This window comes from Homalodisca vitripennis, chromosome 5, assembly GCF_021130785.1.
Source record: "Homalodisca vitripennis isolate AUS2020 chromosome 5, UT_GWSS_2.1, whole genome shotgun sequence".
Classification (NCBI taxonomy): Eukaryota; Metazoa; Arthropoda; class Insecta; order Hemiptera; family Cicadellidae; genus Homalodisca; species Homalodisca vitripennis.
The window spans coordinates 20633791-20650747 of record NC_060211.1 but is presented as its reverse complement, the minus strand read 5'-3'; the positions used below and the strand labels follow the sequence as shown (position 1 = coordinate 20650747).

Genomic DNA, 16957 nt, shown 5'->3' with positions numbered 1-16957 from the left:
AAAAACAACAAAACAAATATTATTGTATGAAAATCTGTTGGAATTAGAGTATGTTTACAACAGCTTTTTTCTCAAAAGCTTACAACAATGCTACAAACGTGGGCCTGGCACTTTATGCTTTATGACTTGGGAAAATGCCAGCGGCACCCTCAAAGGCGGGTAATTCAACTAAACACAAAATTGAAAGGAAAGATACTATTCCTTCAAGGTAAAATGGGAGCAAGAAGATTACTTCCCAGTTACTTAAAACTAAAATATTGTTATAGCTGATTCTGCAAGTTATAAGTTACAGAAAGAGAAATCGGTAATCTATTGAGCTACCTTATAGTGAGTTCCAGGAAGTACTCTCAGCTTGATCTTAACTATTAGTGCTATCCTTAAGGGACACTGATGGTGAGGAAGAGGACATTTCCACTCTTGATCCACCATCCTTTGTGAATCTAAAGTTTTTTCCACATCATTCCCATTTCACAGGATCTTATTGCAACAAACATTATAGCAACGGTAAAAATGTGGCAGGCCATTATTAAAAACATTACTATTTTACCCAATAAAACCAAACTATAAAACTAAAATTTATTCTGCTTTAAAGGAATAAAGAGGATATCCAACCCACTTAAATTTTTATACCATTTTTGTATTATTTCCAAAGTCGATTTACAATATGTGATAACGATCAATATTTGATTATGTGTGAAGTTTATCAGTTTTAGTTTTTGATTGTTTGATGAATATATATAACAACAATTAAAAACCAAATTTAATATGCGAGGGAAGGAAATGAACCCTTAAGAAACTAAATACAAAATTAACCAGTGTGACCACGCCACACTCATTTAGAAAAAACATTTTGCAGGCTTGGGAGTTGTTATCTGTTCTTCACCTTTTGACTTGCTTGAAATACACTTGTATTATTCTTTACAATGTTTTTCCAATACTACCAGAGTTCTTATGGTATATATTTGTTTAAAAAAACACGAGTTTGAAGTTTGCTACGCTGAAAGATATCACAATATATACTTCAAAAATATTTATGTACATACATGAGATACACAATAAAAACAAAACAACTTTAACATTTAATTCTTTTATTTTATCTTTTGGTTATAAACCCCTTACACCCTATCCGCAACAAGACTTGGTGAATCGACTTGGACAGCTTCTTTAAGCCACTGTTAGAGTGCACAAGGGGGGGACTCAGATCGACCTATGCACTGCATTTTACAATCTTTTCTTCTGCGCTTCTGGGAGTGGCAATACTTTCAAAACTATTCACGACTGTTTTGCTATAAGGAGGGGACCGTTCATTCTTTTATTCTCTTGTCCAAATAACGCCTTTTTTATTGTTTTAATTTTGATTAGTTTAGTGAGGGGAAAAAACATGGGCCGGGCCTTATTCGTAACCTCTTCCATGTCAGTTGATAATCGATTTTGCAATTTGTCGGTGATAGTGACGGAATTGAAGTGAAAGTAGTGATATCTGTGTTAACAACGTGTGTCTGAGTGATCACAGTGATGTCGGGAGGGGGGAAATGGAGTGATGCTAGTGGTTTGGTGAGTTGGTGTAGATGACCTTGTGGAAAACTGACTCCTTGCCCAAACTAACAGCTCGCGGCTCGGTGCCCCTCCCATGGTCTCATGTAATAAAACTATTTGGTTGAGCCTAATATAAATTTGAATAGGCAGTCATAGGGCCATGTCATTCTATTGCTGGTGAGTGGGTTCATCTGGAAAATTCGATTTTTTTTAATTCTATTGTTTGGAAAGAGAATGAATTTTTTGAGAGATCTCGTTGTCATGTACTAATTCCTACGTTCTGTCTATAAACATAAATGAAAGCAACAAAACAGGCATTCAAATTGGTAAAACCGGTAAACTGTAGAATGAAATGAAAGATGCATTTTGTAGGAATTAAATATTTATATGGGAAATTTTAACGGAATCTTCCTGAAGTCACTGAGTATTGTTGTTGGTGACCTAATAAAATGTCCTTTAGTATTCAACAGGCTATGACGTATCCACCAACAAAAAAGAGGTGGGAACCATTTCTCAATAATTAAGTCAGTTTGGTTTATTGTGCTGTAAATTATGTGGTTACATGGTAATGTTCTTTGACTAATAAAATAATAGCAAAAACGTTCGTGAGTCAGTGGGCATACGCGAAGTCATAAGTCCGGAGGCAGTCTTCGCTTGTCGGAGTAGCGAATTAATAGGGTTTCAGTAGCACCTACTGAGGCGTCTGGAGTGTATATTTGTGAGCAGGAAAGTAGGATTAATATTTTGGGGGTGAGGGGTACCAAAATTTTGAAAATGATGTTTAAATACTATCTAAAAATTTAATACATAGTAATTTAAGACATACACGTCAGGACAGAAAACAAAGTCCATCAGATAAAAAATAAACATATGTTGAAAATGAAAGTTTTATTTGAATAAAAAGACCAATATCTGGGTTCTTCGCGTGGTAAGAGAATTATATAAGGACAAAAAATTTTAAGATACATTTAAAAAGCTATTTTGATTTACAAAATCTTAATCATGAAATAAAGAACAATAAATGCATAATGAGCCTTTCTTACATATCTTGTTTTAGTAAGTCCTAGATGTAAGCCTTGTGGGGTTAACAGGTACTGACAGTTAAACAAAATGTAAAATACTAGCTCAATTGTTCATTGGTCACTACATTACTATACAAATATAAAAACCATCATCTGTTTGACTGTATTTCTGGTTAATTGCAATGTGTGAAATTAATAGCTCAATGGGGGGTTGGGGTTATTGGCTTGGTGTGATTGATTTTGAGCAATCCAATCGTGGTGGACATTTGGGGGTCCACTTATGATGTGTGTGCTTTTTTACTTGTATTTAGAGGGATGTATTCTTATGATTTCAATAACATAATATTGACTTCTGAACATAAAAAATCTACATGTTTATACTTCTTTGTCCTCACATTTGCGATCGTTAGAAAGTATAAGAAATCTAGAGTTTTCACCTCTATGATCTTCTGCTGGCTTTTCATAAAGTAATAGTGCCAATTGATTATTGGAATGTAATCCGTTTGGAACTTCCTGTTGCACATTGCTCGTTTGTAAAAGTTGATTGGTAACATCAGCACTACACAATTATTGGCTAACCTTATCTTGAAGAACTCTTTTTAGTGAGAGGATGCCTTTTGGTATGTCAAGGGTACACTTGTTAACCCAATTAATCCATCAGTTATTAATACACACTATTAGTACCGATAAATGTAGCAAATTTGTTTACCAAGTATTTTACTCCTTATAATATTCCACCAATATATTTATTTTATTATTACAAACAGCAAAAAAACTAGGATCTTTGAATGTAAATATTCTTTTTTTTAACCTAAAGACCCATTAGGCTTTTTTCTCATAATGTAACATTTGAACTTGTTCGACTTGGATTGATTGAAGATTATCAATAAAGATTCTTTTAGTACAAAAAAATAAAAATTGGAATATTTATTACTGTTTCTTAATAGAAATTGTATTTAAAAAAGCTTTAAATTTACTCTTTTACACAGATTTCACTTCTCATGTTATTTAAAACAGATTGTTTGGGGAAAATATAAACCACGTGTAAAAGTTTTATGGAAAAACTCATTTTTGTATTCCACTCTCTGATACTGTGCAACCACTGCTACAAACTATGAACTTTTTGTTATTGTATGTCATTTCCTTATCCTTATAAATTTTCTCACACAAAATATTATAATGCACCATAAAAAATGTTGTGAAGGGTTTAAAACTACATATACTTTCTATTAAATTCAAAGAGAAATTGCATTATTTTGGCTATAAATTTGTACTCTGATAAAATTTTACTTACACTTAATCTAGATCCTTATTTCGATTTTCAATTTAAACTAACCTTGCTTTTCTAGTCTAGATTTCTACTTTTCTTTCCACGCCAACAAATACATATATTCGCAGACCAAAAATTTCTATAACTAATAAAACAAAACACAGTATTGCTTTACCGTGTTCGGGTTTGGTAGGTCTCTTTCGGTTCGGTCAGGTTAGTTTCTTGTCCCACTTGGATCGGGCAGCGAAGCGAGTCGTATGTTATGGAAAGGTTAGTTGCCTCGATGTTTCAACTCTGAGACGGTCCTTGCACTTTAATGGGATCCTTGGGTGTCAAATATCTTTATTCATGTGATCTGGCAAGTTCTGGTAGATCGAGCGAAAACATAAATTGTATGAAGTGTTTGGATCTGGAACCAAATTTTAATTATTATATCTTCACAACTAATTATGCATTTAAAAACATTTCATATGTACATTGTATGATGTGATTTACTCTGAAAAAAAGCTGTTTTTTACTCATACATTTCTAGAAATGGGGGGGGGGGGGGGTGGGGGGGGGGGGGGGTGGGGGGGGGGGGGGGTGGGGGGGGGGGGGGGTGGGGGGGGGGGGGGGTGGGGGGGGGGGGGGGTGGGGTTCACAGCGAAGGAGACGGAAGTGTTCATACGGCTGGTAAAGTGGGCGATGCAAGCTCTGGATATATACACACTGAGTATCACGCCTACTGCAGCCCAGCCCACGGGTCTTAGGCAGGCACCTCAGCAGACAGTTAGGACGAAGGAGGAGAAGGAGGTGCTGGAGCACTTCTCTGGCGTGGTCAGTATACTTGTGGACATTGGGGAACAGTATTATGACAGATCTTAGAAACATAAAGAATAAGTTGTGTGTACGTTTGTGAAGTTTTGGTACCCTATGCATTCGAAAGGCAATATTTATAATTTGCCCTTGGAGCTTGTATGTCCAGCTGTACTGGCCAAGATATAATACGTCCATAGCTCGTAAGGCCAGCATCACTGGCCACTAATCATAGCAGTTATTTTCCAATATTCTCTTTGTTTTATAATCAATGGTGAGTGCTGAAACCTATCGAGCAGCTGTTTTTAAAGTAATTTTTAGGTAAAGCAGTAAAATTTTAAATTAGTCGAATTCTTTTCTAAACATTGACTGTTCAAATTAAACGAATGACGCGTTGTGGGCCTATACACTGAAATGATAGAAGAGATAGAAACATAGAAAATTTTACTACAAGACGCGTGCTAACTATTCTTGACTACACATAGATGTGTATTTTTAAAACTTCTATTCCGTAAAAAATTGTAAAGACTGAGAAAAATGTAAAACAGTTCATGTCTGAGTATAACACAACTGTAAGTGCCTACTCTAATATTTTATTTACATATCTTTTTAACAATATACGTATAAGAGTTAAATTTCCTAAATTACTAATTTAATTAGTTTTAAATTATTATGCAAATACCATGGAGGATATTGAAAAATAATTCTAATCTTGAGAGGCAAACAACAAATATGGCTGCCGAGCTGTCAATGGAAGAAGCGCGGCCATCTGTACTGGCCATATGAGTTGCGAGGACAAACTATGGCAAAACTAACGTGAGCTGTCTGCAACCTTGTTGTGGCCAGTGCTGCTGGCCTTTCGAGCACAAAGGGTTAAGAGAATTAACAAACTATTTTTTTAATTGGGATGCATGACTAATTAATGGTGTCACGTGGCAATCAAGATGATATTTTTTATTTGTCTGGTAAAATAATATTTAAAAACATTTCTTCAATTGTATGAATGATTTTTAACATCAAGCACAAAAAGAATTCAAATTACATTGTCAAGACGGAAATCTAGTAACTAATGAAATATTTCCAAATAAACTTAAAAGTACTTAGTTCAATGTAAGTTTTTGACCAAACCATAAATAAGTTTTATCTAAATTCTAGGCATTTTAGAATGTTCTATAACTTCATGCAATCTATAGTTTTATAATCATTCAGTCTGGAAATAATATAACTGAAATAATGAAAAAATATTATTTAATTGTGTTATACACAAATATCTGAGTACCTAAAAGAATTAAAATCAATGACTTAAATCTCTACTAAAATTAAAGATAAAAATATATATTTCCTAAATTACTGATTGATTTAATAGTAACTAATTTGAGGTTTTAATAAGTTCAAACATTTAATCCCGCTTCTACTGTGCCCAGGTCGTATTTGTTTTCTGTAATTTTATACCTTTAAAATATTTAATATCTTAATAATTTTTCTTCTGTAAAATTTTTTATCTATACAAAGCAAAGTAAATAATGTCAAAAGAAAGAAGGAAAATACGCCCTTATATAATACTGTGCCCATAGGCATTAATTTTAAAAATATGAAATAATATATCAAATAAAAAAATTTTGTTTTTCATACAGAAAAGTAATTGACTAAAATTATATGAATACCAGTAAAAAGAAGCATTAAGATACTCTGAGGTACATGTTTCTACTCACTTGACAGATGATTATATAAACCCCATAAGTTTTGTGTGTGTTTATTTTCCCTGGGTTTGATCTAGGCTTACTTGGGACATGTCTGGCTTTTTAGATTTATTCTAGATTCTTAGCTTACTGTTTTTGTTTTTGCTAGGCCACCTATTTACATTGCCTTGTCCTATCTATACCACATTCCCCACAAATCTTGAATTTCTTTAATTACTGTCTACAAATTTCTAATCCAAACACTTCGCTTTTGTTGTTTTGGTTACTGCTATTTATCACTTAAGTTTTCAGAAAGTATTCTACATTGAGTTTTCAGAAAGTATTCTACATTGATTCAATTTAACATCACTATCTCAGTCTTCCTCAGTAATTTGTTTATATGATCTGTACACACTATCAGAATTGTTCAATTCATGTAAAATAATTTGTGATCATCAATAAATTTTCCACTGGGTCTGGCTGTTTACAGACACAACACAAGTACAGATATCTGGTGAGTTAGTGTGCTATTTTTCATTTCCAGTGCCTCTAGTATCATGAATCCGTTCTTTTTGGAAGTAGGCATTCCTGAAACGATGTGATTACATAAGTAATAGTCTAAATTAGTTTTAGGTATTAAAAAATAAGTTGAGTTTTAAATAAATACATACAATAATAAAGACCCATCTCTTGTTGTTTTAATTGTTTTAACTCCTTCTTTTAATGGTTACATTTAAAAAAATATCAATGCACTTTGCACAAATAAAAATCTTTTATTATCAACCAGTACACTATCCTCTAACAATAACCTTTCACTGTTATTGAAGTCAGATTTTCTAATAAATCATAATATGCGATCAGATCACTCTCACATAGACTTGGGCGTGCCATTCTCAAGGTACTAAAGAGATAAAAGCAGATTTTTATTAAAAATTAAAACAATGGAAATTATATGCTGGAATAAAAAATAGTACAGTAGAATCTCCTCCCTAGATAGCAACACAATTAAAGGAAATGCCAACATAGCTAACTGTGCAACACTATTGGTCAGACCATTTGTGCAAGTTGTGTGCAGCTGTGTTATTGGCTATTTGTGGGGAAGAAAGTCGATAGAAATTTTCTTTACAGTGAACAACTGCATGAATATAGCTAACCTGTAATATAATATATTCCAGGAACTTGTTTACTCCATCTCATATCCAGAGATTTGCCTGATTCACATTGTATAGGATCACGCTTGTTAGCTAATTATTAGGAGTTTTAACTGGTTGCGTGCATACCATTAAATGGTAGCACCACCATGCTTATGCTCCTCCTTCACATACTTATCACTAAATGGAGTATACGACACCAGGACATAACAGAAGATAGAAGAGATACGGTACTCCTAAAGATAACATTAAATGCCTAGACTGAATTTATTTATCTATTGTGAACAAACAGTCCCTAATAAATGTAATGTTTGATTCCATGACTCTCCAACAGTTCTTCGTGAAAAGCCCTGAAGGAGCAGATTCCAAGGTACAGTGCGAAGTTTGTCCTTTTTGCGGTGGTTTGCATCTAGATGTCTCAGAAACTTCCTATTATTTCTCTCTTTTAGTTTACATTAACACGGATAATGACAGTTCCAGCATGCGAAGCTCATTATCAATTATGATTATTTTTGAATACATTAATTAATCATTTTGCAGCTTAGCTAACATTAAATAACAACAGCTTTAATATTATTTATTACCTCTAAAAATAATTTTAAAATCATAATAAAATATTTTTCCCATATTTGTGACAATAATGAATTTGTTTACTTAAAACTGTCGAGTGAAGTTTTAAACTGTTCATTTTTTTGGCTTAATTTATCAGGGTACAATGTAAATAAATCAATTTTAACTTCCAAACAAAAACTGTTTAAATTATTTAGTCTGTAGTAATAATAGGGCTTTTGTTAATGGAGGATGATTTGATTTCTAACAAATTAAAATAAAGAAAATATTAGAAACTAAATGAGTAAATTTAACAATTGATGCAAGAGTTTGATCATTTATATCTACTTATTCATACAGTTTTTTAAAATGGAGTATTAATAAAATAAAATATAATCTTGTGAAACGTTTTTTGATATTATTAACATATTGTTGTGTCTATAAAATAAAAAAACAAGTAACAAATGGTTACTAGCCCCACTAGGACATGTACTTAAATTTTTCATGTACATGGCAATTGTGATGAGTATAATAGGCTCAGAGATCAAGTAGGTTGCCGATAATTGTTTCATAATTGAATGAAAAACTTCTCATTCTTTTAAGAATAGTGTTTTAATGATGTCTATATATGCAGAATTAAAATTAAACATCTAGCTTCAGATAAGCTAGACAGTGCTTCAGATAGTGCTCTGACATTGATAAAATTTCAGTGGGGAACAAAAACATTAGACACCGTAAAAATCACATTTGGATACAAATACAAGAAGACTATCATGTATACTCTATATGAATAAATTACATTAAATAAAATCATATTTTTAATCAGCAGTGATTTTTACTTTACAAGTCAAGACATTATATCTTTTTCTATTTTTATTTCCACACTTGCAGAAGAATATTAATCCAATACCAAAATTACTATAAATATTTGGAGTGTTGTAAATTGAATTTTTATTTTTACTTACCCAATTGGTTTTAGTACTAATTTTTAAATATAAATTTACATACAAAATTAAATTATAATTACATTTTTATCTTGCATATTACATTTTAATACATGCATTTATATATACATTTTTTAAATCAAATATTTAATTATATTGCACTGCATGAGTAGAACTAATAATAAATTATCGTATTTCTTTGATTTATTTCATATAAAACTGTTCAGTTAAGCATGCATATTTTTGTTTCAGAAGATACGTTTTTCATTATTAATAATTGTATTTGTGAATGTTACAAGTTTTATTTAATTGAATTAAACATTTTGATGGTTTGTATTTGGCACATTCTTATATGGATAGAACACTGGAATGTGAAGTAATTTCTTTCTCTAAATCTGTACACTTTGGCTCTTGCGTAACTGTGTACATCACTTTTATTTTACTTGGATTTAAATGGCAGTATTTTACCTTGGCCCTTTAAATGACTGAGATTTAAATGAAATTCTCAAATAATTTACAGGTTTATTAACTTCAAGGTTGAAACTTGATCAATTGGTGTAATTTAAGTTATAGGTTGATCAGTTTTATAAGTATTTTTAATTACAGGATAAAAATACAATCAAGTCTCATTTAGATCTCTAGTATCAACAGAATATAAACTCGTTTCCATATTTTGAGCTTCCTCTCCACCAAACTGTACTAGTATTTTAATAAGTAGATAGGATACACTCTAGCAGGTACAGTGACACTGACGTTTGGATCAAAAATGATTATGAACAATGTTTACTATGGTGTGTGCTGACACCCAGCAGGGATCACTTCTGGCTGGTTTATACCTACCAGTTGAACCCACCACTGGGCACAGCAAAAACCGATGTGCCACTTCAATCTGGGCAACCTTATGGATGTCCAGTAGCGGCACATCACTAACCGCAAATGTTGAGATTCTGGGATTCATGGGCAATTCGATAGGTCTAGCCTACTGTGGAGGATGGCTGTTGGAGTTGGTGGGGTTTGTTCCCTTACCTCAGAGGCTCTTGTTAACCTCAACAAGGGTGTGCCACCCCCTGCCTACTTTGACTGGAGAGGCTGGTTCACAGCTGGCCTCCCTTCTTCCGGGATGACTTTGAGATGTAGTGCCCTAATTCTTCCTCATGGATCTCGATAGGAGGCGGCCCCTACTCCCTGACCTTACCCATCCTGAATATCCTATCACTCCGGAAGCAGCGCAAAGGTCCTTATAGGACTAAGTGCAATTTATAAGCTTCTTGTCCTAAGAAAACAAAAAAAAAAAAAAAAAAATATGGTGTGTGCTGTAAATAGAGAAATATTAATAGTTAACTATTTGGCCAAGACATTGCAGCACTTTCCACCCACAACTGGATTAGGAATGAATTTTATAACTGCACAGCAGTGGGCCACACTTATGGTCTGATGAGCTGAGGGACAGGACGTGGTCATAAATCAATGACCTGACAGCCATGCATGGCCATGTATGAGAGGTCAATCATATGAATTTAATACCGATCCCAAAGGGTTAGTGTAGTGTTTTCATAATTCTGTTTAGCAGTTTTATCGTCACTGGTTCCGTTTGGCCCAAGTACTTTCCAATTCCTTCTTTCTTTTCTCTTCCAGCACCTCAGCCATTCACCTTGCCTTTTTCTTGTGACTTCAAAATACAACATTTAATTCTATTCTTGCAATTAAAAATCTTACAATTTTGTTGTGCATTTCAATTGACTTATTCTTTGTACTTTAAAGTCCAGTAACAACTAAACTACTACGTAGGTATCTAAATAGTGTTGTGAAATTATGTTATATATTGTTAATTACTTTTGATTTATCTAAGAACTTGATTAAATTTATACATTTCTTACATTTTCAAGTACATAAGTAAAGTAAATACTTCGAAATGTCTCATCCAAAAGTTGTCAAATTGGATATCTACATCATTGCTAGTTCGGACCACAAAGATTAATAAAGAGGAGGAAGCCCATTAAAAATGTTTTAAGATAAAGATGGAATGATTCAGTTTTTCGTTTTAATAAAAGTTAAGTTTCTTACAATGTAGTACTTATGAAAAACGTACTACAGTCACAGTTAATTGACTACTAAAGTATATTATATATTTACACAAGACTGGTATAGGTGGTGACGAGAGCTGTTAGTAGGTGAGTTTATCTGGATAAGTTCATATGGTAACATCATCACCAAATGTAAACATTATTATTATTTTAAACAATTAGTAGCATAAACACTGATGGATGCATCATAGCAAGTCATTAGATGGTGTGGTACATGGCCTTAACAAAGTTATGTCATGTCATCAGTCGGTTGCATTATATTACATATAATAAAATGTGTATGATTGTGCTCCTACATATTTTATGGAATATTATGGTAGACCTGTATGAACACAAGTAATACACATGTACTGGATACATGCTAGTAGTGGAATAAATTTTGAAACAATTAAATAGCTTCATTTTAGGTCTGTCAGTGTTCCACGATTATTTGTTTGAAGCATTGTCTGGGAGAAACAATTTGAGGCCATAGCAGTTACAGTATTATCAGTAAAATAACGCCATCCTTATAGCATATAGTTGTCTGCCCTAACTTTTTTCAGATTTGAGTAATCAATCTTCTGTGCAAATCAGATCAGTAGCTTAGTGTTTTATGGCTGTTGACAAACGACCTTGAGTTTTACCCAAGAATTGCAACCTTTATGCCATAGAACATTTTGGTTGTGGAATAATGGGATATGTCTCATTTTAAAGATATAATTAATGCTCATCCAAAAATGCTTTTGAGGTTTTCTTGAAAAGTGTATACTTTTTGAATATTTAAATGATGAATTGAAAAAATGCCTAAAACAATATTCAAAAAAAACTAAAAAATGGTTTATGTGTTTAAAAAGATAGCTTTTATAATTCAAGAACCAAAAATGAGGTTGTGAAACTGTTAACAGATTTAACATTGTTCTTATAGAGTAAAAATCAAGATGGGCCACCACTAAAGCTGACTTTTTAGATCTAAAATCTGCCTAGCCTCGTATTGGAGAAAAATGTGGTTTGGGTGAATTCCTAAAACAACAGTCATCACTTTGATATATTCCTCATAGCATTTGACATAACATTACATAGGCTATTTTTGTTAGTTATTCATAAAAAATATAACTTCTTTGTACCTTATTGTTTCATGTATTTAATATAAAAAAGTATACATTTTATAAAAAAAAACTAAAGCATTGGATATGTATTAATTATGTCTTTAAGATCTTCCGCCATTCTAGGATCAAAAGTAAGGTTGTAAAACTATTAATGTTTAAAATTATTCTTATATTATTATAATAAGCTGAAGGTCATTTCACTACAGCCAGCTTGTGGCTGTGTTTGTTTGCAGTGTCAGTGAATCAACAGCCGTTTGTGACTTCTGACTCATGCCTAACAACTATTACATTGTTTCTGCCACCACAACAGACCATATGTATAGGCCACTACTTTCTCAACAAACGTTCCTCTTGTCCACATTTATCATAATTCAATGTTGCAGTTTTCAGAACTGGATCCTCATACTTTACGGAAGATATTTTCAGCAATAAAGTACATGGTGGAATGTATTGCTCTCAACTTTACTCAACACATGTTCCTCTTCTCCACACTTGTTACTTTTCCTTGTTGCAGTTTTCAGTACTGGATCCTCATACTTTTCGGGAGATATTCTCAACAACGATAGAATACATGGTGGAACGTATTGCGCACAACTTTGCACTGCAAATAGTGGGCAACACGTTCCTCTCCAATTGCGGCACTTCACCGATCTTCGCCACAGTTCTTGTCGAGTACCTGCTGGGACGAATGGAGGAAATGGGAAATGGAAATGCAGAGCGAAGCAACCTCTACTTGAAACTGTTCAAATTGGTTTTCGGCAGCGTTCAGCTGTTCGCTGCCGAAAATGAACATATGTTGCGCCCCCACCTACACCAAATTGTCAACAGGTGGGCTGACTAAGTTTTTAGTTGGTAATGTTCTTTTAATTTTTAACTGGAACTAATTACTTTGTAATTGTAAATTACTATTGTTTGTATTGGTAGTGTCCATACAAATGAAAAGTAATGATCAAACATCAACTTGAGGTATAGACATATCTGCATATGTATTGTGAGGTTAAAATTCAGGTAAAAATGTTTAAATGGAAAATTGTTGAATCTATCAATAAAAGTGTATTTTCACCATGTGCTCCAGTCTACTGTACATTTCAATTTACTGTGGTGCTTACAGAAAATGAATTAATTTTAATCGTCTTAACACGATATTAATTTAAATACGAGGGTCGTCCATAAAAGTAAACCGCCGTTTGGGCGTGGCGCGATAAGTAGTGGGGGTAGCGCCGCCATTCTCACATCGGCGTGCGCAGCCGTTCAGTACGCTTCTAGCTGTGCAAAAGGAGAGCATCGTGCGATCACGTGTTCTTTTGTTACAACGTAAAAAACATGAGCGCCGTGATAGAAAAATCCCGCCAAGTGTGAAGTGCGTGGTGTAATAAGATTTCTGTGGTCGAAAAGTTACATAGCAGCTGAAATTCATCGTAAATAGAGTGCGGTGTATGGCCCAAACATTATGAGCGAAGGTGTGTAGTCCGTCAATAGGTTCGTTTTTTTTAAAAATGGAAGAACGAACGTTCACGATGAAGACCGGAGTGGTAGGCCATCTCTCGTCAGTGATGACTTGGTGAACAAAGTGGATGAGAAAGTTCGCCGAGAACCAGAATTTATGGAGCGTGGTACGACCATTACAGCTGCAGCTTACTGTGAAACCTTAAAGCGGCTACGACGAGCGATTCAAAACAAGCGTCGTGGTCTTCTGACATCTGGTGTTGTGTTTGTCCATGACAACGCGCCGCCCTCATACAGCTCAAAGGAACAACAGAATTTTTGGAAAAGTTCAAATGGGACGTTTTTGACCACCGCCCCCTACAGCCCGGACTTGGCTCCCAGTAAATTTCCATCTTTTCCCGTACATGAAGTGGTGGCTTGCATCTCAGAGGTTTGCGAGTGATGAAGAGCTTCAAAACGCTGTGACAGGTTGGCTACGTTTTCAGGCGGCAGATTTTTTTAAAGACGGAATTTCAAAAAACTGTTAAAAGATATGATAAGTGCTTGAATTTGTATGGTGAATATGTAGAAAAGTAGAGAAAAAGCTGTAGTTTTAAAATTTTAATAATAAACTTTTTGTATCTCAACTGGTTTATTTTTTATTTCAAAACGGAGGTTACTTTGTGGACGACCCTCGTAGTTAGTTGCAATACGGTACAAGATGTGATTACTGTTTTACTTGTATGGAAAAAACTGATTAGAACATTTTTTTAACAGTTTCCTTTATAGTGTTTACAAGTTTATAGTTTAACTTGATATTTGTGTAATTTGTGTGTTAATAGATCAATGGAGTTGGCCATGACAGCTAAGGAACCTTACAACTACTTCTTACTTTTGAGAGCTTTATTTCGGTCCATAGGAGGTGGAAATCATGACCTGCTCTATCAAGAATTCTTGCCACTACTGCCCAACCTGTTACAAGGTGATTCCTCACTTATACAATGTGTTAGAGTACTTTAATACGTTGTAAGAATCTCTCAGTTCATTATGAAACAACATCCATGTGAATAAAAACTAGTGGTGAACTGATTAAAACATTTGTTTTCAGTTTCTAAGTTTTAAAAAAAGATTCTGATGTCCAGTTTGTATTGATTTGGTCCATATATTTTTATCACTTGCAATATAGCCACGTATATCACTAATTACTAATTTATGAATTACAATTTCACTTGTGGTATAGGAAAATGGACTGGATGCATGTGATCAGTGTCACACAAAATCAATGTTTGAATGTTGAAAAGTAGAGATATGTCAGTTTGTAAAGACATATTTCAATTACACTGATTCATGGGAGCAGAACTGGTACTTGGAACTAACGCAAATATTGGTTCTTCGTTCCTGGCTGAATATCATCTGCAACTAGTTGTATTTTGTTTGTGCCGCTTTTGTACATTCTGCATTAACACGTTCACAACGATGGCTTATTTCTGGACTTTTTGTACATGCTGTTTAATTTTTGAATAATAATGTGCTCACCGGAGTTGCACCTTTTTTTGAAATGCTATCGATTGATGTTTTTGCCTTTGTTAAGTTGATATTGTCGCCATGTTGGATTGCATCTTTTTGCTAAGAATTTTCAAAAGTTTGAATGTTACACTGCCATGTTTATAGCACTGTTAATCAGTTGTAGTTTGATGAACACAAATGTCTTCACTCACCCCATTTTGAAAAGCAATATCATTAGGGATCAAAAACTTCCATTTTTTCTTGTGATGAAGGAAGCCCAACCTTAGTACTAGAGTTTTCTGGCAATCTTTTTTAGTTAACAAGTCCAAATTCCCACTTTCTAAACAAAGTAGCTTCTAAACAATCCAGACAAATAATTCCTCTCACTTTATTGAGCCTTGTAAACAATGCCACTTTGTAGGTCGAACAAACGCTATAACTGTCTTTCTTGAAGTTTGTTACCCAAGTTTATATACTTCGTAGATAAGTTGAATTATTAACACTAGGCTTGAGAAATATAGGTTTCTGAATATTCCATTTTAAGTGCTTGTTATAACAGCAGTGGCTTCTTTTATTCACATCAAACCAATCAAGCTGTTACTTAAAAAAAAACCAAAGTACAAGTTGGTACTTGGGCTTATTCAATTCACCCAATCTTAAGGTCTATAAATCTGATAAATAGATTTTTAAGTGTTTTTGGCAAACAATCATAACATTTAAAATAAAGTAAAGCAGTCCTAATATTGAACTTTGAGTAGGTTCTCAAGATTGCGTAATGTTAGATTTGGTTGTGTTTTTGTCGACAGGACTGAACAGTCTACAGTCAGGTCTACATAAGCAGCACATGAAAGACCTGTTTGTGGAGTTGTGCCTAACTGTGCCGGTGAGACTCAGCTCTCTGCTGCCTTACTTGCCAATGCTCATGGATCCTCTGGTCTCAGCTCTCAACGGATCTCACACTCTCATCAGCCAAGTAATGCAGTTTTACACTATTTTCTACAGTATATTTTAGAGATTAACACTCGAAAGATCACACTTGTGGAAGTTTATCGCACTTAACGGAATTCTATAATATTTTTTTGGTTAACATTATGAGTAACTTGGAAGCTCGTCTTATCTTTCCCCATATATTTCTTCTCATTACCATTACATCTGTTAGTCTTTTGTTCACTTTGTATTTATAATTAAAATTGTGTTGTCCCATACATCTGGTTCAGCAATATTGCTTGTAGTAGATATGTAAATTAATTTATTTAATTACTTACTTGTAAATAAATTCAATTTCCATTTTGGAGGGAGTTGTTAAAAGTTCGTGTTTAAAGGATACGTGTTACATTTCTCAGTTTCTTCAGTTACAAGTATCAAAAATTAATGTTTTTTTTTTTAATTTGAAGCTGTAAGTGATTATATTTTCCAAATTCGACTTGTTTAAAATATATACAAGCAAGATTTTACTCCAACGTGTCTTTTAAAACCTTTTAAATATTCCAACAAATCTATGTTAAGGCAGATTTTATTTAGTTTTTAGACTTTATTTTGTTGAATCAAAGTGGAGCTGCAAAATAGAATATTTAAATATGAAGAGATTTATTTGTTGAAAACATATTTTTTAATAACAGTGATTTGTTTCTGATTCTCATTGATTTTATTTGTAGGGTTTGAGAACGTTGGAGCTTTGTGTTGATAATCTACAACCAGACTTCCTGTACGAACACATCCAACCAGTTCGTGCTGAGCTCATGCAAGCTTTGTGGCGCACACTACGCAACCCAACTGACCAGGAGGCACACGTCGCGTTCAGGTAAATTCCATTTATTTGGACTTGCTCTCTTTTAGCATTTTTCTATAAATAAAATGTAATCAAAATCAAATCATTGTTAGTAATACGATAAATTCTTAATTTTATGAATC

At 33.6% G+C, this 16957-nt stretch overlaps 1 protein-coding gene across 1 annotated transcript in view; it reads left to right on the top strand.

The window, feature by feature from the left end:
* Positions 1 to 4469: 4469 nt before the first annotated feature.
* Positions 4470 to 16957, top strand: part of LOC124361819 (transformation/transcription domain-associated protein) — a 117777-nt gene continuing 105289 nt past the window's right edge. Inside the window, 5 exon segments of the mRNA XM_046815815.1 lie at positions 4470 to 4644; positions 12630 to 12943; positions 14383 to 14522; positions 15853 to 16019; positions 16702 to 16847. Of these exon segments, the coding sequence (XP_046671771.1) occupies positions 4513 to 4644; positions 12630 to 12943; positions 14383 to 14522; positions 15853 to 16019; positions 16702 to 16847 (899 nt within the window). The 5' untranslated portion in view covers positions 4470 to 4512.